The 27,134-nt window shown below is 50.8% G+C and overlaps 1 protein-coding gene across 1 annotated transcript in view; it reads right to left on the reverse strand.

Moving 5' to 3' along the window:
- shank3a (SH3 and multiple ankyrin repeat domains 3a) overlaps nucleotides 1–27,134 on the reverse strand; it is a 113,547-nt gene that overhangs the window by 19,005 nt on the left and 67,408 nt on the right. The window contains 3 exon segments of the mRNA XM_062460829.1: nucleotides 1,882–1,971; nucleotides 8,249–8,362; nucleotides 23,798–24,116. Of these exon segments, the coding sequence (XP_062316813.1) occupies nucleotides 1,882–1,971; nucleotides 8,249–8,362; nucleotides 23,798–24,116 (523 nt within the window).

The following is a 27,134-nucleotide window of genomic DNA, read 5'->3' on the forward strand; positions in this document are numbered from 1 at the left end:
TCTGTAAGCACACTGCAGAGGTCATGTCAGGAACGAGCTGAATGACCCACTTCCCCACAGATGGAAGATGAGGATTATCCTCCCATAACAGATACACCCTCCTTTAGTGTTCGCTATTCAGTTTATAATAGGATGAATGTACCTTGGATGAAATGGAATGTAGTTTATTAGGAGTTCAGATGAGAGATACCTGAGCACAATCCAGGTGATAGAAGGGACATTAAGGAGAAAGGCAACTAGATAAGACAGGGACAAAAAATATCCACAACAGCTTCAGAAATGATTTGATTTCAGTCTACATGTGTGTGTGTGTGTGTGTGTGTGTATTAGTTTAACTATTCTTGTAGGGACCAGAAATCCCCTCAAGAATAATAAACTAGGGAAAATGTAACTTACAGGGACATTTTCTTGGTTCAAGTAGCTTTCAGGAGCTATGTAAAGGTGATATTAGGGGGTTTAGGTTAAGGCATATAATTATTGTTAGGGTTACAAATAGATTAGGAGTTAGGAATAGCTTTGGGGGTAGGGTTAGGAGCAAGAGTTTGGGTTTAGGTCAGGTTTTTTATTTAATCGTCAAGGTTAGGGGAAACAGGATTTTGAATTGAACTGAATATGTGTGTGTTTGTGTGTACACTGTACTGTATGTCTTTGTATGTCATCAGTTGATGTTGGAATAAAGCCTGATAGAAGAACAAAGTACAGACAGCAGTACAGACAGATGTTCAGACAGCAGTACAGACAGATGTTCAGACTAGCGGCATCCATCGGAGATGATTCAACGGCAATAGAAGCAGGAACCACAAAAGGCGAAGCTTGATGAAAGGGTGGATTTCATCCATGTGCAATACCTAAAGAAGACTGGATTAACTACTGAACCTCATCTGTCACCACAGAGACAGACGAAGAGTTAAGAGAAAAAGAGATAAAAAGAGAGAGAGAGAGAGAGAGAGAGAGAGAGAGGAGAAGGATATAGAGAACCAGGGAATAGTGTGTTTTTATATATATATGGAAATATATATACAGCTCTGTGTCTGAATAGTCAGGAAGATATGAGGCGCCTTGATCAAAGTAACAACTCAGGCTCACAGTGAGGAGGCTAGTACAAACACACGCTCTCCAGAGAGGCTTTCATATAGAAGAGGACTGGAGGGGATGTGTATTAACGCCAGTTCTGAAAGGCAGAGTTCATGAACATCGGCAAGGGTGAGAATCAGGCCACCTGTCAGACGCTTCTTACAATGATCTGCAGTGGAACCTAGGCTACTGGATTTACTTAGAATGCCTATTTACTTCAGGGGGAGAGGGGGGAGATAAGCAGGGGAGAATGAAGAGAAGGAGATGAGGAGGAAGAGCAGAGGTGAAAACTGAGGAAGGAGGAATGTGAAAATGAAGGCCTCAAGCAGTCTGTTAGTGTGATATTGAATTGTGAGGTTGGCTGAGGTACACGCCCAACATATGATTACAGTGTGTTTAAAATGAGCACAGCATTCTGCATCTGTACAACGTTCAGCACAATTCCACAAAAACTCTCACAGTAAATCATTTTCTTTTTAAAGATTCGTCCAGATGAACAGGTCTAGAGTACCGCTACAGTATCTGCACATTGTGTGACAGAACCATGCAGTAACAACAACAACTCTATGTTATTAACTAAAAAGTTATATTTAATACCGACAGCAGCCTTCCATGAAGCACAGCTCCTGGGTCTGTAACCCAACGACTAATGCTAATGCCTGCTAGCTCCTGTTCAAAAGAGCCTTCTAGCTACCCACAGTACAGTAGCATGCTCAAATGAGAATGTGTTTGACAAGGCACAAGTAACAGTCGCTCTGCTGTGCTTTTGTGACGGCGGAGATGACGGAGTCTACGCCACCAACTTACCCTGGTAGCCTCCACGACACATGCAGTAGGGCTGCTCCGCCTTGACGACGGTCACTACGCCGTCTATCCTGCTGCAGAGCACAGGCAGATCTGACACCAGGACAGGACAGCAGTCCATCTCTGCCACGCCTACCAACCTCTCCTGCAATTCCCCCCGGAAGGCTGGGTGGGCTGCCCCTGCTGCCCCGTCATGGAGACCCCGACAGTCCTCCTGACCTCCTTCCCCTCATTCTCCACTGGGGGCCATGGCGGTTGACCCTCCACAGCAGCCCTGAGCCCCTCCTTCCGTCGCCTTCCCTGTCTCCATCACAGATGTCCGGGATGGGAAAGTACTCCTGGATACTCTAGATTCCCTCCAATGTCTCCCTGCTTCTCGCCCCTTTGCTATGTCTCTGTCAACGGTGCTTGTTATCACTGTGCACTAGTCTTTTCTACAAAGCTCAACTCTTTCTCATTATATCTCGCATTTCTCTCTCGCTTTCCCTTTCTGGTTCCTGAGCGGTGTCTGCAGTGTGGGAGAGGCAGACAGTCTAGTTCTGTATACTAGAAATGGCTGGGACCAATGCCTATAAATACCTCCTCTCTCCCTCTCTCCCTGAGCAGAGAGGATTTCAATAATTCAGTCAGAAGTAGACAACAAGAACAACTACTGAAAAGACTCGACACAGAGCTAACACAACATTACAGCTGCCTTTGAGGGAAGGTTAAGCGCTAAAACAAGAAAACACACACACACACACAGCCTGGGCAGGGGAAACAGTCTGATTAGCCATGCCAGTAAGAGGGCTGCTATGTATCTCAAGTTAGTTAACCTGTTTTCCATTTAGATGGAAAACTGTGTGTGTGTGTGTGTGTCAGGAATAACAACATTGGCATGGATCCATCATGATATAATCAGACCTTTACTAGGTCGGGGCTAGTGTGAAGTGTAACATTCAAGCAGCCCTTTACAGAGAGATCACATGACCTACCTAACCTACTCCTCTATCTACCTGTGTTGCTAGCACCATGGAGTGTGAAAATCCATGCCACCGTGAAATGGACTTGGCTTTTATGGAGAGAAGTTCAGTCGCCAGATCTTTGCGTTTATTTGTTTGGTTCTAGGTGTGTACGTGTGCACGAGCATGTGTGGGGGGTGTGTGTCTGTGTGTCTCCTGTCTGTGTGTGTGCACGCGCAAGTGAGAAAATAATGCGCGCGTGTGTGTGTCTGTGTCCTATCACCCAATGTGCTCCTTGTCAAAAGTGATTTGTCTTTGCTCCACTGTGGCCGCTGCTTCGGCTTTGATTCATTGTTCAAATAGCACTGCCATCTATTATGATTTCACATAGATCTGTTCTCTGCGGTGAGGTGTGTGTGTGTGTGTGTGCGCTCACGCGTGCATGTGTGCCTAGCGCAGCACACTCGACCGATTTCTGATGAAAAGCACAGATAGTGACTATCAGTCAGATGTATAACAGGCACACACAAACCCAAGGCACACACTCCATGTAAAACGCTCATATGCGATGGTGTCATTTTAGGAGACAAGGTTGCTTCACGGGGTTAAAGGGATCAGGACCCCCAGTACAATCGGCAGTCAATAATACTGACTCAGCAAAACCAAGAATACCAGAGAGATGTCATCCAACATCCAGCCCACATTCTGACTCAATCTCGCTCGCACTGTCTCATTTCCTTCCTCTCTTTAGCTCTCTCTCTCTCTGACGCTCTCTCTGACTCTCTCTCTCTCTCTCTCTCTCTCTCTCTCTCTCTCTCTCTCTCTCTCTCTCTCTCTCTCTCTCTCTCTCTCTCACTCCCTCTCTCGAGTAAGATCCATTAATTGCTTGCTAACTCTGCACTCACATGTACCATAAAGACTTAAGTGTCTGCATGCCCGTATGTGTGTTACCTGGTTATTGCTTCAGCATTTGCATAGAGAACAACTTAATAGCATCGGCTTTTCTCAACTGATAGCTACACCATCTGGCTCTGCCTCTGCCAGCACAGAGAAGTGAGGCGTTTTCACATTTCTTGCACTCCTACACCTCGACCCGTCTTTACCAAGGAAAATGTGATGTTCTGCCCGGAGGAGGAATCCTGGTATTAAAACAGGCTGTATGTTAATGTTCTATTCAGGAGGAGAACAGGAGGAGCACAGAAAGGAAGAACACAAGGGGAGAGACAAACAGGAAGGAGATGGAGGTTAGCCGGTGAGTCAAATAACATGTCAGTGTGGGATTCAATCACTGCTCTGGGGTCAATCTGCGTGCTTGTGTGTGTGTGACGGAAAGATAGATTGAGAATAAGAGAGAGTAGTTAAAGAGGAGAGCCTGATATAGTCTAAGGGCAGACTGTGTCACTGAGTTGACTGCCAACTAGCAGACATACTTCTTGTCAAGCGGTCTGTCAGGAGACTGAAACATACAGCTTACCCCTTATCCCTAAGAGACACACACCAGGGACACACACTCAGAGACACACACCAGGGACACACACTCAGAGACACACACCAGGGACACACACTCAGAGACATACACCAGGGACACACAGTCAGAGACACACACCAGGGACACACACTCAGAGACATACACCAGGGACACACACTCAGAGACACACACCAGGGACACACACTCAGAGACACACACCAGGGACCTTGGATGCAAGTGTGCGTTCAAATATTAACAGTAGACAAATGTCATGGATGCCCTGAATACAACCCTGTCTCTAGCTCTGAGAAGAGTCCCTTCATTCTCTCTCTCTCTCTCTCTCTCTCTCTCTCTCTCTCTCTCTCTCTCTCTCTCTCTCTCTCTCTCTCTCTCTCTCTCTCTCTCTCTCTCTCTCTCTCTCTCTCTCTCTCTCTCTCTCTCTCTCCCTCCCCCCTCTCTTTCTCCCCCCTCTCTCCCTCTCTCTCTCTCTCTCTCTCTCTCTCTCTCTCCTAACTTCCTAATGGATAGGTATGAGTAAAACCCATTCTGGGTTTTCTGGTGGCTGGAGGCGGTTCATACGGATGTGACTCATGCAACAAGCAAGAGCAGAGGGTAGAGGCCATAGAAGGGTGGGAGATTGACAACGTAAGAATGAAGGAAGAAGAATGGGGAGGGAGAAGGAGGATGGGAGAAGGAGATAGAGGACAATGGGGAAAAGAGAGGCAAAAATAATTGCTGACAATTTACCTTGTACCACACCATTGTACAATTCATGCTTGACTATCCAGTACAGAGTTTGTGTGTGTTTGTGTGTGTGTGTTGGCAGAAATAGTGCATGAGTTGCTTGCGGCAGTGTTTTAGCAGGATTAAAAAGAAATAACTAATTCATAGCTCATTCCTTAATTTACTACATTCATATTGACACAAAAACAAGCACACATACACAAGCACACAAACTTTACCCGCTGAGTAAGGACATCCTATAAACCCTAACAAGTCATACGACTGGGAGTGTGCGCACATGCATATATCCATACAAGCGAGTTGTGGACATCTAATTTGTTAGATACATAACTGTTTTTAACTACCACGAGATTCAGGGTCAGCTTAAACGGTGTGGATTCTGAGACGAGAATGAAACAGGAAGTGTAACCCCCTCGCCCCCCCATCCCTCCATCCCCACACACGCCCATCCCCACCCTCTCCCCATCTTGACACCACATCCAACAGCGTTACCCTACTGTTTCGCTCAATGAAGCCTTAATGGATTAAATCAATATATTTAATTTTCTTTCTTACCCTCCTTTTCCCTATCAGCCCCAACCCCCAACCCCACCCCCCTCGCCCCACACACACACACACACACACACTCTCCCATCTGTCTTATGGGTGTAGCAACAGCCGTTCAAGATGGAGTGATGTCCCCAGGTACTGGAGCCCAAAGCCAGGATGGATCAGCACACAGTCAGGAAACATACCTACTGAGAGAAACACAAACGACACCTCGCTTCCATCCCTCTCTGTCTCTCTCTGTCTCCTTCTCCCTCCCTCCCTCTTCCCCCCCCCCTATCTCTCTGTCTTCTTCTCCCTCCCTCGCTCTTCCCCCCCCCCCTATCTCTCTGTCTCCTTCTCTTTGCCCTTCACTTGAATCGTGTTGCTCCCACTCTCTTGATTTTCATTTGTCTCTCCCTTTTCTGAACCTGCGGAGTCGAGAGAGGGACAGGGTGGGAAGAGGGGGGAGAGGGGGAGGAGGGCCGAGGGGGAGGAGAGAGGGGAGAGATAAAGAGGGATGGCACTTTTAGAGTCACGACTCAGGGGTGATGTATTAGAGGCACAGAGGGAGCATACGTCAATACAGCGAGCTTCAACACACAAACAAACACACACACACACACACACTCCCCACACACACACCCACCACACACACAGGAGAGTGCAGTATTGTTTGGGTTGGTTAATTGTAGACAGGGCTGTCTCTCTTGGTTCAGTGGGCTGAGACGTATTGCCCTAACTGTCAGCGACACCTCAGCGGGTACCTTCTCATAAACAAGAGTGATTGAGTGTCTCTGTATGTGTGTGCATACGTGTGTGTGTGTGTGTATGTCCATATATCTGTGGGTCTACACGCGTGCATTACGTACTGTTTCATATCTGCTGAGAACGCCCTGTACAATAACGAAGAGGTCTGTGTCACTAACACTTAGATGAGGAACTTTGCAGGCCAGGATCCTGACGATGTCACCAATGGTACGGGAGGCTTTGAGTAACAGAGACATTTGCTCATGACAAGCAGTGCAGCCACCACAGATAGAGGAAACACACTGGCACACATGAGGGTTTTTTGTCATACTGAGGAGCAAGAGATGTAGTTCTGTTGAAGCCTTCACATGAGGTGTACTCCATGTGTAGTGAGCTGAAGGAGAGAAGGAGAGATGAAGGAGGGAGGAGGGAATGAGGAGGGAGGACACATTTTATGATGGAGGAAAAAAAAGTATCAGGGACTTTTGGGGGATTTATGAGACAGTGTGCTCTCTCTCTCTCTCTCTCTCTCTCTCTCTCTCTCGCTAATGTTGCTAATTAGTTGTCGTCTCTCTCTCTCTCTCTCTCTCTCTCTCTCTCTCTCTCTCTCTCTCTCTCTCTCTCTCTCTCTCTCTCTCTCTCTCTTTCTCTCTCTCTCTCTCTCTCTCTCTCTCTCTCGATCTCTCTCCATTCGTGCTTTCCTGTCCTTAAGAGTATCCTCCCCATCCTTCTCACTCACTATCTCCCTCTTCCTCCCCCACCTCCCCCTATCTTTCCCACAATGCATTTAAATGGGATATTTAGCCTCCCCCTTCAACCCCCCCACCCCCTGCCACAGACCTAAAAAGAGAGAAAGAGATGACAAACAGGCTGTAGACATTTATCAATAACCTCTGCTCTACACAACCCCTGCACACCACATAGCCCTAAAAACACACACAGCACACACACACATACTGTGGATACACCACACATACACATATAAACTGTATACACCCACGCACGCACACACACACACACACACACTACAAGAACAGTTTCCCCTCTTCCCCATTGTCATACATACATGAGGCAATATGCAGTTTGGCACCAGGCACTTTGAACAAGTAGCATGGCATCATCGTCACGGTTGTTTGTCCCAGATATATCCTTTAACACACTGTTACTGGATAGCTGATAAAAACTTGATGCTACCATAAACACAGCACCTGCTACCTAATCAGAGCGTAATGGGGTGTCCATTTGAAGGCCTGGTCTAATACTGCCTGCCTTCTAGACCATCACTGGGATCCAGAGGGGGTTTTGGCTGGCTGTGGTGGTAAATGCACCTCAAACCAACAACCATGGACAGCAGCCAGAACTGGGAACAATGGAAATGTAAGCACCATGGACAGCAGCCAGAACTGGGAACAATGGAAATGTAAGCACCATGGACAGCAGCCAGAACTGGGAACAATGGAAATGTAAGCACCATGGACAAGGCCATACAAGACGATTTTTACAGTTGGAGCGTGTGTACTGATGCATCAGCACTGCAGTTTGTGTGTGTGTGTCTGTGTGTCTGTGTGTCTGTGTGTGTCGGTGTTAGTGAGTGTGTGTGTGTGTGTCGGTGTGTGTGTGTCATTTACATTACATTTACATTTAGTCATTTAGCAGACGCTCTTATCCAGAGCGACTTACAGTAAGTACAGGGACATTCCCCCGAGGCAAGTAGGGTGAAGTGCCTTGCCCAAGGACACAACGTCATTTGACACGGCCAGGAATCGAACCAGCGACCTTCTGATTACTAGCCTGATTCTCTAACCGCTCAGCCACCTGACTCCCTAGTGTGTGTGTGTGTGTCGGTGTGTGTGCGTGTGTCGGTGTGTGTGTGTCGGTGTGTGTGTCGGTGTGTGTATCTGTGTCTGTGCGTGTGTGTGTGTGTGTGTGGCAGAGTCCTTACCTAGTCGAGGGTCGAACTGCCTCATCTGAACCTCCTCCACGCAGTCTGCCGGGAACCAGCCTGTCCTCCCTTTGACCGTACCCTCCCAAAACCCTCCTTCACCTATACTCAGCACTGAGAGAGGGAGAGAGGAGAGAGGGGGGAGAGAGACACACAGTTAGTGAAAGAAACAACAGGCGCCGCAAGTTAAGTGATCTTGACTTTGAATTGTGCCATGGTGACGGGATGCTGTCTGTGGGAGGTGTCCTGTGGTGATGTGCTGATCCTGTACCTCCCAGCTCTGTAGCTGACCACTGCCCAATGCAGAGCGCCGCAAATGCTCAACTAATTCAGAACACTGGATATATGAGTTTCACCATCCATTCACTTTTCATTGTTTTCCTCTATTCTTAATGCAGAATTGTATTCAGCCTCTGGTCTGCACCTCTCTGTGTCACCAACCATCTATTGAGGTGGGGTTACTTCACTGAACTGCTCCTCCAAAGGCTTCTTCTGTTTTGCTTTGAGTTTTCCGTGACATTGGTTGTAAAAGGGCTGTACAAATAAAATGTAATTTGATTTCAAATTTGAAGACATGGAGAGAGATAGTCAGAGAAAGAGAGTGAAAGAAAGAGAGACGGAGAGAGAAAGAGAGAGAGACAGAGAGAGAAAGAGAGAGAGACAGTAGGTCTTAAGCAAAGCATTCATTTCCACAACACCGATTCATTAACCCAGGAAACATACACACACACACACACACAAAGATCTCTAGCTGCAACTCAGGCTCTGCCCGAGTGAGCCTTATTTTACAATGGTTGCTAGGATACGCCAGTGTACTGTCTTGTGGTGTTGCGGGTTGATTGAGAGAGTCAGAGTGTGGTCCTCTCATGGAATGGATGACAACCTCTCGAGTTCTTCACTTCATAGCATATCACTATAACCCTGAGCCAACCCAGCCAAGTGCCTGCAGCATTGAAGTCATGGCTGCAAGTCTTGGCCTGGATCCAGTGCTAAACCAAAACGCTGCAAAAAAGGTCTGCTAAAATACAAGAAATTAACACTAAATTTGAAGAGAAAATGACTTAATACTAGTAAAATTCTTGCTTCATGGACAGATAATTTTACTCGATCTTGGCAAGCACAAAACAATTTGCAGTGAACCCCGCTTCCCCAACCCACCAACCAGATCCAGAGACACAGAAATCCAGAGCATCCACCAGACCCTCCCAGTCCCCAGCTCCTAGAGTCCCCAGCTCCCAGGGTCCCCAGCTCCCAGAATCCCCAGCTCCTAGAGTCCCCAGCTCCCAGAGTCCCCAGCTCCTAGAGTCCCCAGCTCCTAGAGTCCCCAGCTCCTAGAGTCCCCAGCTCCCAGAGTCCCCAGCTCCTAGAGTCCCCAGCTCCCAGAATCCCCAGCTCCCAGAGTCCCCAGCTCCCAGAATCCCCAGCTCCCAGAATCCCCAGCTCCTAGAGTCCCCAGCTCCCAGAATCCCCAGCTCCCAGAGTCCCCAGCTCCCAGAATCCCCAGCTCCTAGAGTCCCCAGCTCCCAGAGTCCCCAGCTCCTAGAGTCCCCAGCTCCTAGAGTCCCCAGCTCCCAGAATCCCCAGCTCCCAGAATCCCCAGCTCCTAGAGTCCCCAGCTCCCAGAATCCCCAGCTCCCAGAGTCCCCAGCTCCCAGAATCCCCAGCTCCCAGAATCCCCAGCTCCTAGAGTCCAAAGCTCCCAGAATCCCCAGCTCCCAGAGTCCCCAGCTCCCAGAATCCCCAGCTCCTAGAGTCCCCAGCTCCCAGAGTCCCCAGCTCCTAGAGTCCCCAGCTCCCAGAATCCCCAGCTCCCAGAGTCCCCAGCTCCTAGAGTCCCCAGCTCCCAGAATCCCCAGCTCCTAGAGTCCCCAGCTCCTAGAGTCCCCAGCTCCCAGAGTCCCCAGCTCCTAGAGTCCCCAGCTCCCAGAGTCCCCAGCTCCTAGAGTCCCCAGCTCCCAGAGTCCCCAGCTCCCAGAGTCCCCAGCTCCCAGAGTCCCCAGCTCCCAGAATCCCCAGCTCCCAGAGTCCCCAGCTCCCAGAGTCCCCAGCTCCCAGAGTCCCCAGCTCCTAGAGTCCCCAGCTCCCAGAATCCCCAGCTCCCAGAGTCCCCAGCTCCTAGAGTCCCCAGCTCCCAGAGTCCCCAGCTCCCAGAGTCCCCAGCTCCCAGAATCCCCAGCTCCCAGAGTCCCCAGCTCCCAGAGTCCCCAGCTCCTAGAGTCCCCAGCTCCCAGAGTCCCCAGCTCCCAGAGTCCCCAGCTCCTAGAGTCCCCAGCTCCTAGAGTCCCCAGCTCCCAGAGTCCCCAGCTCCCAGAGTCCCCAGCTCCTAGAGTCCCCAGCTCCCAGAATCCCCAGCTCCTAGAGTCCCCAGCTCCCAGAATCCCCAGCTCCTAGAGTCCCCAGCTCCTAGAGTCCCCAGCTCCCAGAATCCCCAGCTCCCAGAGTCCCCAGCTCCTAGAGTCCCCAGCTCCCAGAATCCCCAGCTCCCAGAGTCCCCAGCTCCTAGAGTCCCCAGCTCCCAGAATCCCCAGGTCCCAGAGTCCCCAGCTCCTAGAGTCCCCAGCTCCCAGAGTCCCCAGCTCCCAGAATCCCCAGCTCCTAGAGTCCCCAGCTCCTAGAGTCCCCAGCTCCCAGAGTCCCCAGCTCCTAGAGTCCCCAGCTCCCAGAATCCCCAGCTCCCAGAGTCCCCAGCTCCTAGAGTCCCCAGCTCCCAGAGTCCCCAGCTCCCAGAGTCCCCAGCTCCCAGAATCCCCAGCTCCCAGAGTCCCCAGCTCCCAGAGTCCCCAGCTCCTAGAGTCCCCAGCTCCCAGAGTCCCCAGCTCCCAGAGTCCCCAGCTCCTAGAGTCCCCAGCTCCTAGAGTCCCCAGCTCCCAGAGTCCCCAGCTCCCAGAGTCCCCAGCTCCTAGAGTCCCCAGCTCCCAGAATCCCCAGCTCCTAGAGTCCCCAGCTCCCAGAATCCCCAGCTCCTAGAGTCCCCAGCTCCTAGAGTCCCCAGCTCCCAGAATCCCCAGCTCCCAGAGTCCCCAGCTCCTAGAGTCCCCAGCTCCCAGAATCCCCAGCTCCCAGAGTCCCCAGCTCCTAGAGTCCCCAGCTCCCAGAATCCCCAGGTCCCAGAGTCCCCAGCTCCTAGAGTCCCCAGCTCCCAGAGTCCCCAGCTCCCAGAATCCCCAGCTCCTAGAGTCCCCAGCTCCTAGAGTCCCCAGCTCCCAGAATCCCCAGCTCCCAGAGTCCCCAGCTCCTAGAGTCCCCAGCTCCCAGAATCCCCAGCTCCCAGAGTCCCCAGCTCCTAGAGTCCCCAGCTCCTAGAGTCCCCAGCTCCCAGAGTCCCCAGCTCCCAGAATCCCCAGCTCCCAGAGTCCCCAGCTCCCAGAATCCCCAGCTCCCAGAGTCCCCAGCTCCCAGAGTCCCCAGCTCCTAGAGTCCCCAGCTCCCAGAGTCCCCAGCTCCCAGAGTCCCCAGCTCCTAGAGTCCCCAGCTCCCAGAATCCCCAGCTCCTAGAGTCCCCAGCTCCCAGAATCCCCAGCTCCTAGAGTCCCCAGCTCCTAGAGTCCCCAGCTCCCAGAATCCCCAGCTCCCAGAGTCCCCAGCTCCTAGAGTCCCCAGCTCCCAGAATCCCCAGCTCCCAGAGTCCCCAGCTCCTAGAGTCCCCAGCTCCCAGAATCCCCAGCTCCTAGAGTCCCCAGCTCCCAGAGTCCCCAGCTCCCAGAATCCCCAGCTCCTAGAGTCCCCAGCTCCTAGAGTCCCCAGCTCCCAGAATCCCCAGCTCCCAGAGTCCCCAGCTCCTAGAGTCCCCAGCTCCCAGAATCCCCAGCTCCCAGAGTCCCCAGCTCCTAGAGTCCCCAGCTCCTAGAGTCCCCAGCTCCCAGAGTCCCCAGCTCCCAGAGTCCCCAGCTCCCAGAATCCCCAGCTCCCAGAGTCCCCAGCTCCCAGAGTCCCCAGCTCCTAGAGTCCCCAGCTCCCAGAATCCCCAGCTCCCAGAGTCCCCAGCTCCTAAAGTCCCCAGCTCCCAGAATCCCCAGCTCCCAGAGTCCCCAGCTCCTAGAGTCCCCAGCTCCCAGAATCCCCAGCTCCTAGAGTCCCCAGCTCCCAGAATCCCCAGCTCCTAGAGTCCCCAGCTCCCAGATTCCCCAGCTCCCAGAGTCCCCAGCTCCCAGAATCCCCAGCTCCCAGAGTCCCCAGCTCCCAGAATCCCCAGCTCCTAGAGTCCCCAGCTCCCAGAGTCCCCAGCTCCCAGAATCCCCAGCTCCCAGAGTCCCCAGCTCCCAGAGTCCCCAGCTCCCAGGGTCCCCAGCTCCTAGAGTCCCCAGCTCCCAGAATCCCCAGCTCCCAGAGTCCCCAGCTCCCAGGGTCCCCAGCTCCCAGAATCCCCAGCTCCCAGAATCCCCAGCTCCCAGAATCCCCAGCTCCCAGAGTCCCCAGCTCCCAGAATCCCCAGCTCCCAGAATCCCCAGCTCCCAGAATCCCCAGCTCCCAGAGTCCCCAGCTCCCAGAATCCCCAGCTCCCAGAATCCCCAGCTCCCAGAGTCCCCAGCTCCCAGAGTCGCCAGCTCCCAGCCCAGTCAAGGCTCCCTCTCCCTGCACAGAGGCCCTGCTGGAGAAACGGATGTTTCAGCAGCCGGGGGAGATGCACATATCCTCCTCTGATCACAGCTTAACACTGCCTCCCTGCCTCCTCTCTGATCACAGCTTAACACTGTCTCCCTTCCTCTCACCCTGCTCTCTCTCTATCATCTACAGTAATGCCGGTCTTCTGGTTGAGACACCTGATTGATCCGTCATGGTCCCCACACCACATCACATCATTACACCCCCCCCCCCCCCCCCCCCAAACATACATCATTAAACTCAACTGACCTCAGCATCAAATGCCAGCCAGCCAACAGGCAGAACTAAGCGATCCTCGCAGTGCACCAACACAGCTCTGGGGAAGATGACTGTTCACGCATATTCAACATACAAAGACACAAACGACACACACACACACACATACACACACTAACATCGTCTCCAACTCCTTTTCCACAGCTGAATAAACCCCAAGCACTAATCAAGACTACTGAAATCAAGCCAATTAACAGCCTGTCAGTGCAGTCACGATAAGGTCGACAACCACACACACACACACACACACACACACACACTCGCACACTAAACCTCACAGCATCATAGCTTAATCCTCAAATTGCCATCAGCTAATATAAGCTAATATCTGAGAGATATTACACACTCAAACGCAGACACTCACACATACACAAACACACACACACACACACACACAGAGTACGCAAATAGAAATGCAAATGCAGACACACATTCACATGCGTTCAAACACGCACACGTCTCCTGTGTTAGCTATCAGTGATAACTTATCACTCTCAATACCCTGCCACTTGGCTCTGATGCTTGCCAAGCCAGTGTTGGCATGACAACTGTTCTCGGGAAACAGACGTTGACTCGGTGGCAGAGTGGCAGGAAGGAACTTTAAGTGTGTGTGTCTACACGTGTGTGTTTATGTGTGAGTAGGTGTGTGTTTGTGCGCGCGCGCGTGTGTGTGTGGCGAACAAGCAAGCATCATTAGTGCTGCATCCTTTACATCCTATACCCAGACTGCTTTGGGGCCACAGCCAGAGAGAGAGATGGAAGCGGAGCATTGAACAGACAGAGAAGGAGAAGAGGGAAGACGAGAGGTACAGAGATGGAGGAGACAGACTGATAGAAGGTAGAAGAGGAGAGAAGATCGTTTGGGGGGGGAAGGACGGTGATAACACCAGAACACAACAGAGTAGAGGACACAGAGAAGTCCCACAGAGTGCGACTGACTACAGAAACAGCTTGTCTACAGAAAGTAGCCTCAAGCCAGGCTAAACAGTTAGCCCACTGCAATACCCAATCAACACCTCTGTAGGGGCTTGGCCAAGCCCACCCCCAGCCCAGCCGATCTTAGCCTAGCGTAGCCTACACTAGCTTTACCTAGCCTAGCCTCTACTAGCTTTACCTAGCCTAGCCTAGCCTACACTTGCTTTACCTAGACTAGCCTAGCCTGAACAGTAGCACCTCTGCGGCACTTCTATACCTCTCCACAGGTTCACATGAGCTCATAATCACTCGCAGCGCTACACAGGAGAGAGAACAGAAGCCTTGAGAAATCTGCACTTAGAGCATGTGAGTCTAGGTTGGCTCTCACGACAATGGAGAGACTTCAAATAGTGCCGATCCATCATATGACGAACGGTCTGCACGTGCAAGCGTTTACCCACACCTGCATGCGTTCACAATCAGACAGGTCAAGAACAAGCGCAAGCGTGCGTGTCATTGTCTGAGAGTGTGTGTCAGGCGTTGCAACGTTGCAAGTCACGACTTCTGGTCCAAAAATAGCATCAGGGAAGATGCAGAGCTATTTATACTCCACACACACACTGCCTACAGGCTTCATTGCATCTCCACCGTGTGTGTGTGTGTGTCTGTGTGTGTGTGTGTGTGTGTGTATCTGAATGTGTGTGACGACCGATTGAGGTAATTTTAATTCCAGCTCAGCTTCGCTCTATTGGTTGGAGCTGAGTCATTCACATAAATATTCTCTCTGTTCCCCCCCCCTCTCTCTCTCTCTCTCTCTCTCTCTCTCTCTCTCTCTCTCTCCTTCTCGCTCTCTTTCTTTTTCTCTTTCCTTCTCTTTCACACACTCCAATAGACAAACAACCCCCCCTCCACACACACACACACACACACACTCCCAGATATGCAATTGTGTATGTATTCCATATGTGAATGCCAAACTGCCCAGAGTGTGTGTACAAACGTCAATCTAAAAGTGCGTGAAGATGTGTGTTCCGGTGCTACTGCACATGTAGGGGGTCAAAACTGCTGAGCAAGGGTTTTCTACAGAACACCAGAGAGAGTGTGTGTGTGTGTTTTACAACAACCAGAGTGAAGCTGTTATTAGATTCGGAGCCCTGTATGCTTTATTAAATCTCAGTTCAATCCCCTAATAGACAGGACCGAGAAGCATATGCATGACACACACACACAAGACACAGGCCAGGGTTAGGAGCCTGCAGATGACTCAGAGAGACGTGGTGTCGGACGGAGCGACGGGTGGTGGTGGTGGGGGGGGGGGGGGGGGAGCTGTGTGCTGCGTTCATTCATGGAGTTGTTTGACAGCGGAGCACACAGCTGTCTAGGTGGTGGCAGCTCCCAGGAGAGCCAGAGAGAGAGAGACAGGGGCAGGACAGGATCAGTCATCTGGGATTGGACATGAAGGGAGGGATACAGTAGTACAACAGACAGAAAACCAAATCAAGGACAGAGTGGAGGGGGAAAAGAGGAGGAGGAAGACTGAAAGGAAGAATGAGAGGGAGGAAAGGAGGAGTGGTGGCTGTGAAGTGGAGGTGGGAAGGATGAGCGTAGAGACAGAGTGGACCTGGGAGAAAAGAGGAGTGCGGGTGAAGGAGGGAGGGAAGAAGTGAGCAGAGGAAAGGATAGTCACGCTTCCCTGAGAGAGAGTGTGTGGGCGTCTGTGTGTGTGTGCATGCGCGTGTGGGTGTATGTTGTTCTCACAACTCCTTTAGCTAAGAGAGGGCTAGGGAGTGGTGCAGTCCCTACCTCATCAGTATTCAACAGAGATAGAGAAAGAGAGAGAGAGAGAGAGAGAGAGAGAGAGCAGTACTGTTTGATGGTAGAAAATGTAATAGAAAGAGGGAGAAATATATAGAGATACACAGACACAGAGAGAGAGAGAGAGAGAGAGAGAGACAGAGAGAGCTTTATTTATGAATGACGGAGGAAGTAGGCAGCACAGTGAGCAGTGGAGGAATGAAAAGAAAAAGGTAAAGGAGGGAGGGAGTCGGCAAGGTAACGGAGGGAGGGAGGGAGGGAGGGAGGGAGGGAGAGAGGGAGGGAGGGAGGGAAACTAACAACCCAAGCTGACAGAGGGATCCCCATCCTTCCTCCTTAACCTTGAAGGATCCACCTATTTACCTCCCATCTCTCTCACTCTCTCTCTTCACCTTTCCATCTCTATTGGCCACTGGGTGTAGACTAAACTAGAACAAGCACCTAATAACTCTTATCTTCTGCCTTTCTTTCTCTCTCACATGTTTGAAACTCATGTTTGGTATTTTAACAATGCTACTGCCATCTACTGTATTGAATTATCCTGATAGTTGCACAGTAAGAACATTTTATGACGTCAATACTAGCACGTGAGAACTGAGAATGAGCTTCTGGTCTGGTGACTGCATGCAAATAAGTTCTAAATAAGTATCTATTTTATTGACTTTTAAACAAGAGATCAATAGGTTGTTGATTGCAAACATGTCCAAAATAGAGTATTGGTTGTTTCAAGTCATTTCTCATTCTGTTAATCTGTTATTGATTGGTGAGTTGATGTGAAAATATATGGATTTTAAGGATTGCATATGACGGTGCATATCTATGCATTTGCCTCATGTACAATACACAGTCATATGTTGCAATAAGACCTTATCCTCAATTCTTCTGTTATACTGGTCTTCTCCAACCGAGATACTATGACTATGACATTAGTAAATACTCGCCTCTCTTTCCTCACTGCACCTCACTCTCTCTACTCTCCCTCACACACACACACACACACACACACTCATACTACGTAACGACTGGGCCAGGGATATTGGGCCTGTTGCGGAATACCATATGGAGTCACTACAGGATCTCACAGCCACACTCTGACTGCAGTGGCACTCTGACACACACACACACACACGCGCGCGCACACACACGCACAGTGACACACACTGCAGATATACCGCTTCAAGCAACGCTTCTCGATTGTGTATTCGCGTCAGCTCATGAAACTTAAAGGCCTGGGCTCCCGCTGCACCGTTTCATGTTTATTCATAACGAGCGCGGCTGCCGCTGTTTTCCGCTGTGTTTGTAATTAGCGGTGCACAGGTCACGCGTGTGCGTCTGTCTCTGCACATCGCTGTAATTAGCCGTTTGTACAGCGAGCGGGCGCTTGAAATCTCTAATCGAAGCTCCGAATCTCTTTCACCAGAGAGAGAGAGCGCGTGTGCGTACACAGTCTGTGCACGTGGGGGGTCAGATGGCTGAGCGGTTAGGGAATCGGACTATTAATCAGAAGGTTGCTGGTTCGATTCCCGGCTGTGCCAAAAAATACGTTGCGTCCTTGGGCAAGGCACTTCACCCTACTTGCCTCGGGGGGGGGAATGTTCTGTTCTTACTGTAAGTCGCTCTGGATAAGAGCGTCTGCTAAATGACTAAAATGACTGAAAATGTGTGAGCGCGTGTACGGCGGGTGTCCTCAGCACCACGACCTGCCCACCGAGGAGGGAAGACGGGACGAGGAGAAAGTGAAGCGCTCCTCACCATGGTGATTGGAAGCTTACCAAGCCCTCGCTTGCTGAAACAGCTGGAGGATGTGTAGGACCGGATGAGTATGACGGTGCAGGGTATGTGATGGGTATGACTCTGTGTGCGCGTGTGTGGGAGCACGGGTGTGTTTGTGTGTGTGTAGAATACAGGGACAGGTGGTGCGGTCTGCAGGGTGTAGGTTTGAGTGTGGGCGGGCCTTTGCGACATGCTGCGTTTCTGATTGGACAGTGAGAAGGTCATCTGTGACCAAAGCACCCTTCCCTAAGGCCACTGAACTGACCAGCATAAATATTAAATGTGTGCACACACACACACACACAGAATACGGCATACAACACATTTGTCAGTAAAAATGAGGACCAGTCTTAATAAAGTGCATGCCCTCTAGACCCCACTCACCCAACTCTGTAATTTCTCCTGGGGAGAAAGGGACAAATGAACACACACTCACACACACACATCCCCCCACTCACACACCATTAGCATTTCCCATCACTCTGCCCCCTCAGACACACACACACGCACACACACACTGGTCTTAATGCAGCCAGGAGTAGCTCAGTCTGGGAGAGAGAGGGATAGAGAGGGATAGGGGGAGACCTAATAGCATAAGCTAGCAGTAGAGCAGCCATTGGGAGTATGCGTATAAGAGTGGTTGGCACAGTGTTCCAGTACAATACGGACTGCATATCCTCTACTGATATTTATATATCTGCTGTTAAGCCCAGCATGAGCACTTATCTCAGGGATATTCCAAATATACATTATAGACAACTGTATGGTTGTACACAGCATAAACAGCCTGCCGTCTTTGTGAAAAGACAGTTTTCCAGACATTCTAGTGTAAGGTCTCAGCAATACCAGCGGATGTGTTAATGTCATGGCAACACTGCGGTATCTCACTGGGGAGGCATGCTGAAGAGAGGCAGAGAGAACAGGGGGGATACACTCTCAGCTCTCATGTACAGTGTAACCCTTCCTATGGTCTGAGATCAGAGCAGAACTGTTCTTCACATGAATACATGCAGGGGGGTAGTGAGTGTGTGTGTGTGTCTGTGTGTGAGAGAGAGAGAGAGAGAGAGAGAGAGAGAGAGAGAGAGAGAGAGAGAGAGAGAGAGGAGAGAGGGAGAGAGGGAGAGAGAGAGAGAGAGAGAGAGAGAGAGAGAGAGAGAGAGAGAGAGAGAGAGAGAGAGAGAGAGAGAGAGAGAGAGAGAGTTGATTGTACGGCTAGTAGCAAAATACTTCAATGATCCAGTGTTTCTAACTCGTAGGAGGTAGTCTTACACGATAATGCTGGCTAAAAACTGCCATGCACACGCACAAATGCGCACACAGAGTTTCTAATAAATTTGCCTTGCTCTCTCTGTGGGAAGCTAACAATGGCACTGAGTCTAAATACTGCACTTAGAGGAAACCTTCATCCCCAGGGATGCAGTGAGGGAGCAGAAGAATGGCCAAACTTAGGGGAAATGAAATGGCAAATTATTGTCGTAGAGTTTCCAGAAACGTGTCATGACTTGCGTGATCGTTTCTATTCAGAAGGAGCTGGGTTATTTTTTTTCGATGTGATGTGCTGAACACCTGTTGCTTGGTTACCAACAGATGCATTTTAATCTCAGTAATAGCCACTGCTGTCAACTCAATGTTGCATTCATTCAGTTTCATATAATGAGTTGTGTTTGCATTCGTGTTTGTCTATGTGTGTGCCATTACAATAAAGATGCAATGAAAGTGTTTTTTCTCCTCGACAAACCACACAGGCTCACACACACACACACACACTAAGTAGAGCATTAAGGACAGGTGCATTGCATGGACACTAACATTGATCTGCTTGTATTGGGAGCAGAGGGATCCCCACTGCTCCACCAGCAGCATCTGTAACCCAGCGGAGACATGGGCCTGCAGTTTAACATGCTGTTGAGGCCAAGGTTCGAGTGGACCGCTTCTTCCCAAATATCTCAATTCCTAATATCTGTTCTTACAGACGGTGTCAAACTACAGTAGGTCAGGCATAACCTATGACCAGTTTATTTGTGGATGTGTGTTTGGCATGTGTGTTTGTGTGCATTCGTGTGTGTGCGTGTTTTTACGTGTTTATGACGCTGGGGCAGGTCTACTCCACTGCCCATTGCGGTGTTGATATTCTGCACACACTGGGTGCGGCTCAAGCCCATTAATCATGTTTGTGAATGTCTAATCTCAACGTTATTTGTGCGGGTTTCATTTTCATGGCTGTCTGCAAGATTTATAATGGCGTTTGGCGAGATGCGTGTTGTGTTTGTGTATATGTGTGTGCGTGCGCGTGTGTGTGTGTGAGCGTGTGCATTAGGTGTAATACAAGATTACAGAAACGTGTGTTTGTGTCGCCTTGTGCCTTGACCGGGATAAAAGGAAGAGTTTCCTTGTCCGTTACTATGGTGACAGTAAATGGCCTATTGAGAGATGTCAATCCTGGTGATGAGATCAGATTACACCAATGAGAGTGAGAGGATGGGTGGAAGGTTGAGAGATAGAGGGAGATAGAAGATTGATAGAGAGATAAAGGCAGGATGAGAGGGCCGAGGTGAAGGGAAAAGACCTCAGGGACCTGCCATAGACTTACATACCAAATGACCATTTACACAAGCCCACACACACACTACCCCTCTTCGAACACATGCACAAACCTCATTGAGTTTCTATCAGCACCTATTGATTTAGGCTCTGCACACACACACACACACACACACACACACACACACACACACACACACACACACACACACACAAGCATACACACCAAAAGGCATCCCTACTGATGTGTGTCTCCAATGGCCACCGGTAGGGTAACAGTGAAGAATGGAGACACGATAGACTGGAGCACAGCTCAGTAGAGAGAACTGGATCAGATAGACAGGCTGGGATGTAGGCTGCTATAGACACCCTGAAAGCAGCGCCGCAGGACAGAGTACATGAGATGATCTCCCTCCCTACACACTTACTCCACAAAGGGCACAAACCCATGGCTGGACTGAAGCTTCCACTGTCTCAGGGAGACTCAGGCTTCTTATGCGGCCTCTATGTACATAGAAGGTCCTGTGTTGCCCATTACAGTAACTCCAGGGTTGAGGCGGCTCCGTAGCTGTCAGGTTTCTATGGGCTGCTCATCAGACTATGGCTAGCAGGGGCAGGATCAGACAGTGATGTCATCTATTTCCAGATTGATGAGGAAGCACATCGGCCCTGTGGGAGGCCAGCCAGATGAAGTGAGTGATTGTAACAGTTGGCTTCCACAGCTCCTCTGATGGGCTCCTATAATCACTGTCTCGTCCTCCACGACAACCCCTGCTGCCACAGGAGCAACGCTAAACAGGATATCCGAGACGCTAACCCTTCCTCCTCTTCCTCCTCACTGTCTGCTATGAGGTGAGGCAACCCCCCCAAAAAAGAAGATAGACACGGACAGAGATGGGAGACGGGAAGAGCTGTCCCCAGACACGACTCTTTAGGAGTCACACAGTACATAAACAAACTGTTCCGTTCAAATGGTCCTTGAGGGGGTAAACATAATCTAATTGATTTGTTGTGGAATAACAGTTTGACTACAGGCCCATGCTTATGAAGCTTGTTAGTCCTCTACAGCTGGGACTAGCACAGGCATGGTCACACAGAGTTCTGCTAACCTAGCAGGGTGTCCGAACACTCCATACAGGGGTTCTGGAAAGTTCTACGGCACTTTTGTTGAAATACTAATCAGACTGTAGTAGGTGAACAATAGGAGGGAGGGAGGAGAGGGGGGGGATTCTGAATAATAACATATACAATTTTCTATTGAAAAGTGACAAAGAAAATCCACACACCCCCAACACTAAGCAACAGACAGATCCAGATTAGAGTCCTACAAAACACATGATAAATTACTTCCTGTTTACCATGGGAACAATGGGTCTTAAGAGAGTGCCCTTTCCAGACACTGAATATTTCTGTTATGTAAATCCTTCTCCCATCTCCATTCAAAATAACAAATCATAATTTAAATGAACTGTTCCTGCAATCCTGTTCAATCCTGGACTGGGCAGGACTATTTGTACAGAGACATCACCAGATTTCTAATCCAGTCGCTAGCTATGCTGTCAGACCACACTGGTGTCCTGGTTTACCCCATCTCAGCTCCTCAGAAACATACAGCATTCTGCAGCTTATCCTCTGTATCCCTCCCTCCCTTTTATCTGCCTCCCTCCTCTCTCCATCCCTCCTCTATCACTCCTTCTCTCCATCTCTCCTCCCCCCTTTCGTTCCCTCCTCTATTCTCCCCTCCATTCCTCTCTTCTCCCTCCCTCCAATCTCTCTGCATCCCCTCCTCCCTCCCTCCTCTTTTCCTTCAGTGTAAATGAGCCCTATTACTATTAGCAACTCATCCATTAATGAATGCAGATTAGATGAAATGCATTATGGATCAAAGCATGGGTCATCCATCCTGGGAGGATCTCTCCTCAGACTCCTCTTCAGGACCTGGAGGGAGGGACTGGTCAGTCCCTTCAGCTAGCACACATCACAACTCAACGGGAGGATTTGTATCCCTCTAAATAGCCCAGACCATGCTGTGTACAAACAGTCACATGGGTCAGTGTTAGGCACAGATGGTGTGCTGGGCTGGCAGCACCAAGACATATTGTCAGACTCGTGCGTGTGCATGTGGGTGTGTTTCTGGGTGCACGTGGGTATGTGCTTAGCAGTGGAGGAAGCAAACACACAAAAGAATAGTGTCCGACTTGACCTGTAGCATGTGCGCCACTCCAGATGAGTGGGTGTCGGGGCACAGGGATCATCTCCTCTACACATGCGCTAAGGAGAAGGTGTAACCTACACACACACACACACACACACCAACACAGCCACGTCAAGTGGGAAGGACAGTCACAGTGTGCATGCACGCCGTCACCCATCCCATACGCCTCGCGACGTCGCTCAGGTAACCACTGAGGCCGACGAGGCGTGCGCGCGCGTGTGTGTGGCAGGACCGTTGTTACGGTTACAGAAGTCAGCTGGGGGGGGTTGTGGGGGGCGGTGTTGTGGGGGGGGGTGTTGGGGGGGCGGGGTTCAAGAGGAAGGTGGACGTGTTCAGGGGCACACTACCGGAGGTGAGGGGGGGGGGGTCAGGCACAGAGCTGTGAGGGAGAGAGACAGACCAGGTGGGTAGAGCGTGATGGACTTTACCTTCTACGTCATTAGAGTCATACTCTGCAGTGAGGCATGGATGGAGATAAGAGAGGACACACACACAGAAACACATGAGAAGCACGGCCACTGCGGGCTACAGGAAACACACACATGAGCTGGTGAAGAGCAAAAAAAACGCAACAAAACACCATCAAGCATTAGAACACAATTCATGTTGAGATGAGTCGGAAAGCCATGGAATGATACATGAATCAGTCTCGGTTTAAAGGACTGCTGTCTACCCAGACCTGCATAGTAGAGCCTAACTATGACTGTGTATAAGGATAAGGAGCCTCCACGCACGAGACCACACTGATACTCTGGGACCACAGTCTCCAATCTGGCCCCTCCTACAGTAACACCAGAGGAATATTAGGAAAGCTGAACCTGGTCTCAGTCTGAAGGCGTCATGTTGTCGCCTGGGAGGAACTCTTGAAGTCACTGTTCATTAGCCTGTGGCGTCAGTGTCAGACGAAACCGGACCTTTACCCTAACTCTAATTCTAACCCTATGGCGTCAGTGTTAGACGAAACCGGACCTTTACCCTAACTCTAATCCTAACCCTATGGCGTCCGTTTTTGATGCATGAGGTCACCTTTGCCCTAACCCTAACCCTAAAGTTCAGAGCCAATACAGGACTGCAGCCGTCGTCATGGTGACACCAGGGGTTATGCCCCGGCGTCAAAACGTGACGAGTAGGAATGACAACATAATGGAAAACGGGCATGAACTATGGTCTGTGTCTTCCTTCTGTACCCGTGTGTCTAGTCCTGTCTCTCACTGCCTCCTCCGGACTACAGGTGGAGGAGAGAGGGACTAGTGTGTCTACAATAACAGCAAGCTGTCTCAGGTGGTCACAGTTGACCTCATAAAAACAAGACGAGTTTGAATCCAGGTCAAGACACTGATATCGGGGATGATTTGATAAAAGGTGGGTTCAATATGGGGTGACACCAGATCTTAACGGGCGCACGGGCTTACCTTTGACCCTCTCTCCTCGGTTCAACTGGATCTCGCCCTCGCCCTGTGGGGTGTAGGGCTTGACCACGATGAAGGTGCGTCCTGGGACGGCGCTGTAGAGTTTCCGTTTGGGCCCGCGAGCGCCCGTCAGCGCGGGAGGGGTGTGAGGCGGTGGGCTGGGGTCCCGTTGCACACTCCCGGGGCTGTAAACAAACACATATGTTACCGTGGTAATGCCAGGGAGCTGGTAGCTGAAGCCCGTGGTCACCGACATGGTCGCCAAGGGGACGGTCAGCCGGCACGCCCCCTGGTTGTTACGGCGATGGGGGTTGTATTTTTTTTTTTTTTAATAAAGCCCTTCTCTGTCGACCGGTCAACATTCAACAGTCAAACAGAAGTATGTGAGAGAGTCATGAGAGGAGAGAGCACTCCTCCTCCCAATCCCCCTCTCCCTCTCTTCCTCTTCTCCTTCCTCTGTATCTTTCCCTCACTCCTTCGCAGCGCACACACTCCCCCTGTGCCTCCGTCTCTCCACTTCCCAGAGTCCTATCCGAGACAAGAGCAACAGCATTAACGATTAACGGGAACGGCAGCGGAATTCTCCTCCTCTCGTCCTCTGTCTCTCAGATCCGTCTGGAAGCCCCATAAGCCAAACATATCCACAGTTCAAGCTCCAGTGACAAGCCCCCCTCTCGAGGAGGGAGGATGGACCCCTTCTTCTCACCCTGCCTCAAGGGCTTCGGGCCGGGGCTACGGATCGCGCCTCGTCCCTGGCTCCTGGTTCTCCTGCTGTGGGGGAGAGAGGCTGGGTCTGCTCCCCGACTCCCGCTCCTTCTCCTGGGAGTCCCGCCGCGGCCGCGTCTGCCTCTCCTCTCCCCTCCAACCCCTCACGCACGCATGCCTGCTCGCACGCGCTCACACCCGCTCTGACGACGCTGCTAGCGCTGCTGGTTCCTCTGCGTTCGGCGGCTCCCCTCCCCTCTGACGGCACACTCGCACACCCAGAGCCCTCTGTGAGCATCCTAGCCGCACACACACCGACACACACATGCCCGAGCAGCCCCCTCCGCCGCTGCTAACATTACACCTCCGCTAGCATAACATACGCCACCGCCAGCATGTCGCTAACACACATCGCCGGCAAACACACACACACACACACACACACAGCACGATTGATCTCCCCCTGCCTGCTGGCACGTGTGCATGCGCCATGGTTCCCTGAGGCAGGTCTTCTGTGCGTGTGAGCGTGTGCGTGTGTTTGTGTGTGTGTGTGTGTGTGTGTGTGTGTGTGTGTGTGTGTGAGGGTTTAAGAAGGACTGGCCAGTCGGTTTAATTGTCGATAGAGCTCCACCCCCTCTTCCCTCCTTCCTTTTGCCTTGAATCACCTTCTCCACCCCTCCTTTATCTCTCCCTCTCTCCGGTCTTTTCTGCCAGCTCTCCCTCACTCCTTCCATCCCTCCCTCCCTCCCTCCCCCTCAGTCAAAGTCGGGTGGTGAATTCTAATACAGCAGAAACAGAGCTCCTCCTCGCCTTCATTCATCAAATCTGCCGCTATTGTAGCTGATGTAGCTGCTGCTATTACTGTGTCCAGTGTGCATGTTCGTGCCTGTGTGTGTGTGTGTGTGTGCATGGGCGTCGGACGTTGTGTTGTAAAGATACAAATCCTGCTATAGCACTACCTGTCTGTCTGTGTGTCCCTCACACACCCCAGCCCTACACAGCACACATTTACACAGGTACCCACAGTTCTGAGGGTGTATGCAGTGTATATATAACTACACACTGTATAACTATGCTGTTTCCCTACAGCGCCTGCTTGTTCAGCATGTCAGTCTGTGTGCTGTGAGGACATGTTTACATTCGATTGGCCGTGCTGTGCAGCTGTAAAGCAGGTTTCTATTCTGGATCTGAGGGGGAAACTTCCCCCCCCCCTCCCCTCTTCGCAAGCTCGTCTCAACCCTCTCCGCATGTAGCATCAATCGCTCAAAACCTTTATTTAGCCAAGTCAAAACACCTAAACATGCACGTCTATTCCCTGCCGCCTCAGACCCGCGCATGTCTAGGAACCTCTCCTCGTTCACTTTCCTGTCATACTTCAAATTGTTTTTTTTCTTTTCCAATCAGTCCTTTTCTCTATCCCCTCCTTTTTCTCTCAATCACTCTCTCTCTCTCTCTCTCTCTCTCTCTCTCTCTCTCTCTCTCTCTCTCTCCTCTCCCTCTCTCCCTCTCCCTCTCCCTCTCCCTCTCCCTCTCCTCCTCTCTCCTCTCTCTCTCTCTCTCTCTCTCTCTCTCTCTCTCTCTCTCTCTCCTTTCCTCCTTCCAAGCAATGCTTGTTGAAGGCTTTCCAATCCCCCCAGGGGCTGAGGGGCTTGGATGGACTCTGCATGTTAATGCTGAGACCAGGACCCACCAGCAGCGGCACACACAAGCCAGGGGGGGGGGGGGGGGGGAGCAGGGAGAAGACTAGAAGATCAAGAGACAGCTGAGTGCAAGACACAGAGGAAGACGAGGAGAGGAAGATGGCTGAAAGTAAATTGAGACGGCAAGGGGGATGTTCTGCACAGGAACAAAAGTTCCAGTCCACCTCATTATTTCCGCGAGACGGCTGCTTGCTTATTCTGTCAGAAAACTGCACCTACTACGACGTACAGAACTAATTGCTTCAAAAAATGCCTTTTCTATTCATATTGAAGCCCTATGTGGTCGTCGACCTAATACAGCTGTCGTTCAAAATGGGTTGCATGGGATATATGGTGCAAAATGGAGTCAGGTGGCTGAGCGGTTAGGGAATTTGTCTAGTAATCAGAAGGTTGCCGGTTCAATTCCCCCACCAGGCCAATGACGTTGTGTCCTTGGGCAAGGCACTTCACCCTACTTGCCTCGGGGGAATGTCCCTGTACTTACTGTAAGTCGCTCTGGATAAGAGCGTCTGCTAAAATGACTAAATGTAAATGTAAATGTAAAATAAATGATTAAACAGACAGAAACTTGATCCGTAGTCACACTTCCTCTTTCTCTCCTCTCTCTCCCGTACACAGACACACACACACAGTGATGCTAAGCAGCATTGGTTTGACCTTTGGAACCCCTGCATGTCTCCTTTGACTACACGCGTGTGCGTTAGTGTTTGGATGTGTGCAACCCAACATTTGTGACTGACCCGTCTTCTTCTGTCCGCCCTGTTAATGCGATGTTCTCGCACGCGTGTGTGTCGCGTCGCGAGACAGCTGGTGCACACCCCCTCCCCTCGCACCACACTGTTCGGTTTCTCCATTAAAGTCTACCCTGAACCTATGCGTTGATAACACCACGTGGATAGTTTGTTGGATCAGGCCCTATCCTGTCGGAGATCCGT

The sequence above is a fragment of the Osmerus eperlanus genome, chromosome 5 (assembly GCF_963692335.1).
Source record: "Osmerus eperlanus chromosome 5, fOsmEpe2.1, whole genome shotgun sequence".
In the NCBI taxonomy this organism is placed as follows: domain Eukaryota; kingdom Metazoa; phylum Chordata; class Actinopteri; order Osmeriformes; family Osmeridae; genus Osmerus; species Osmerus eperlanus.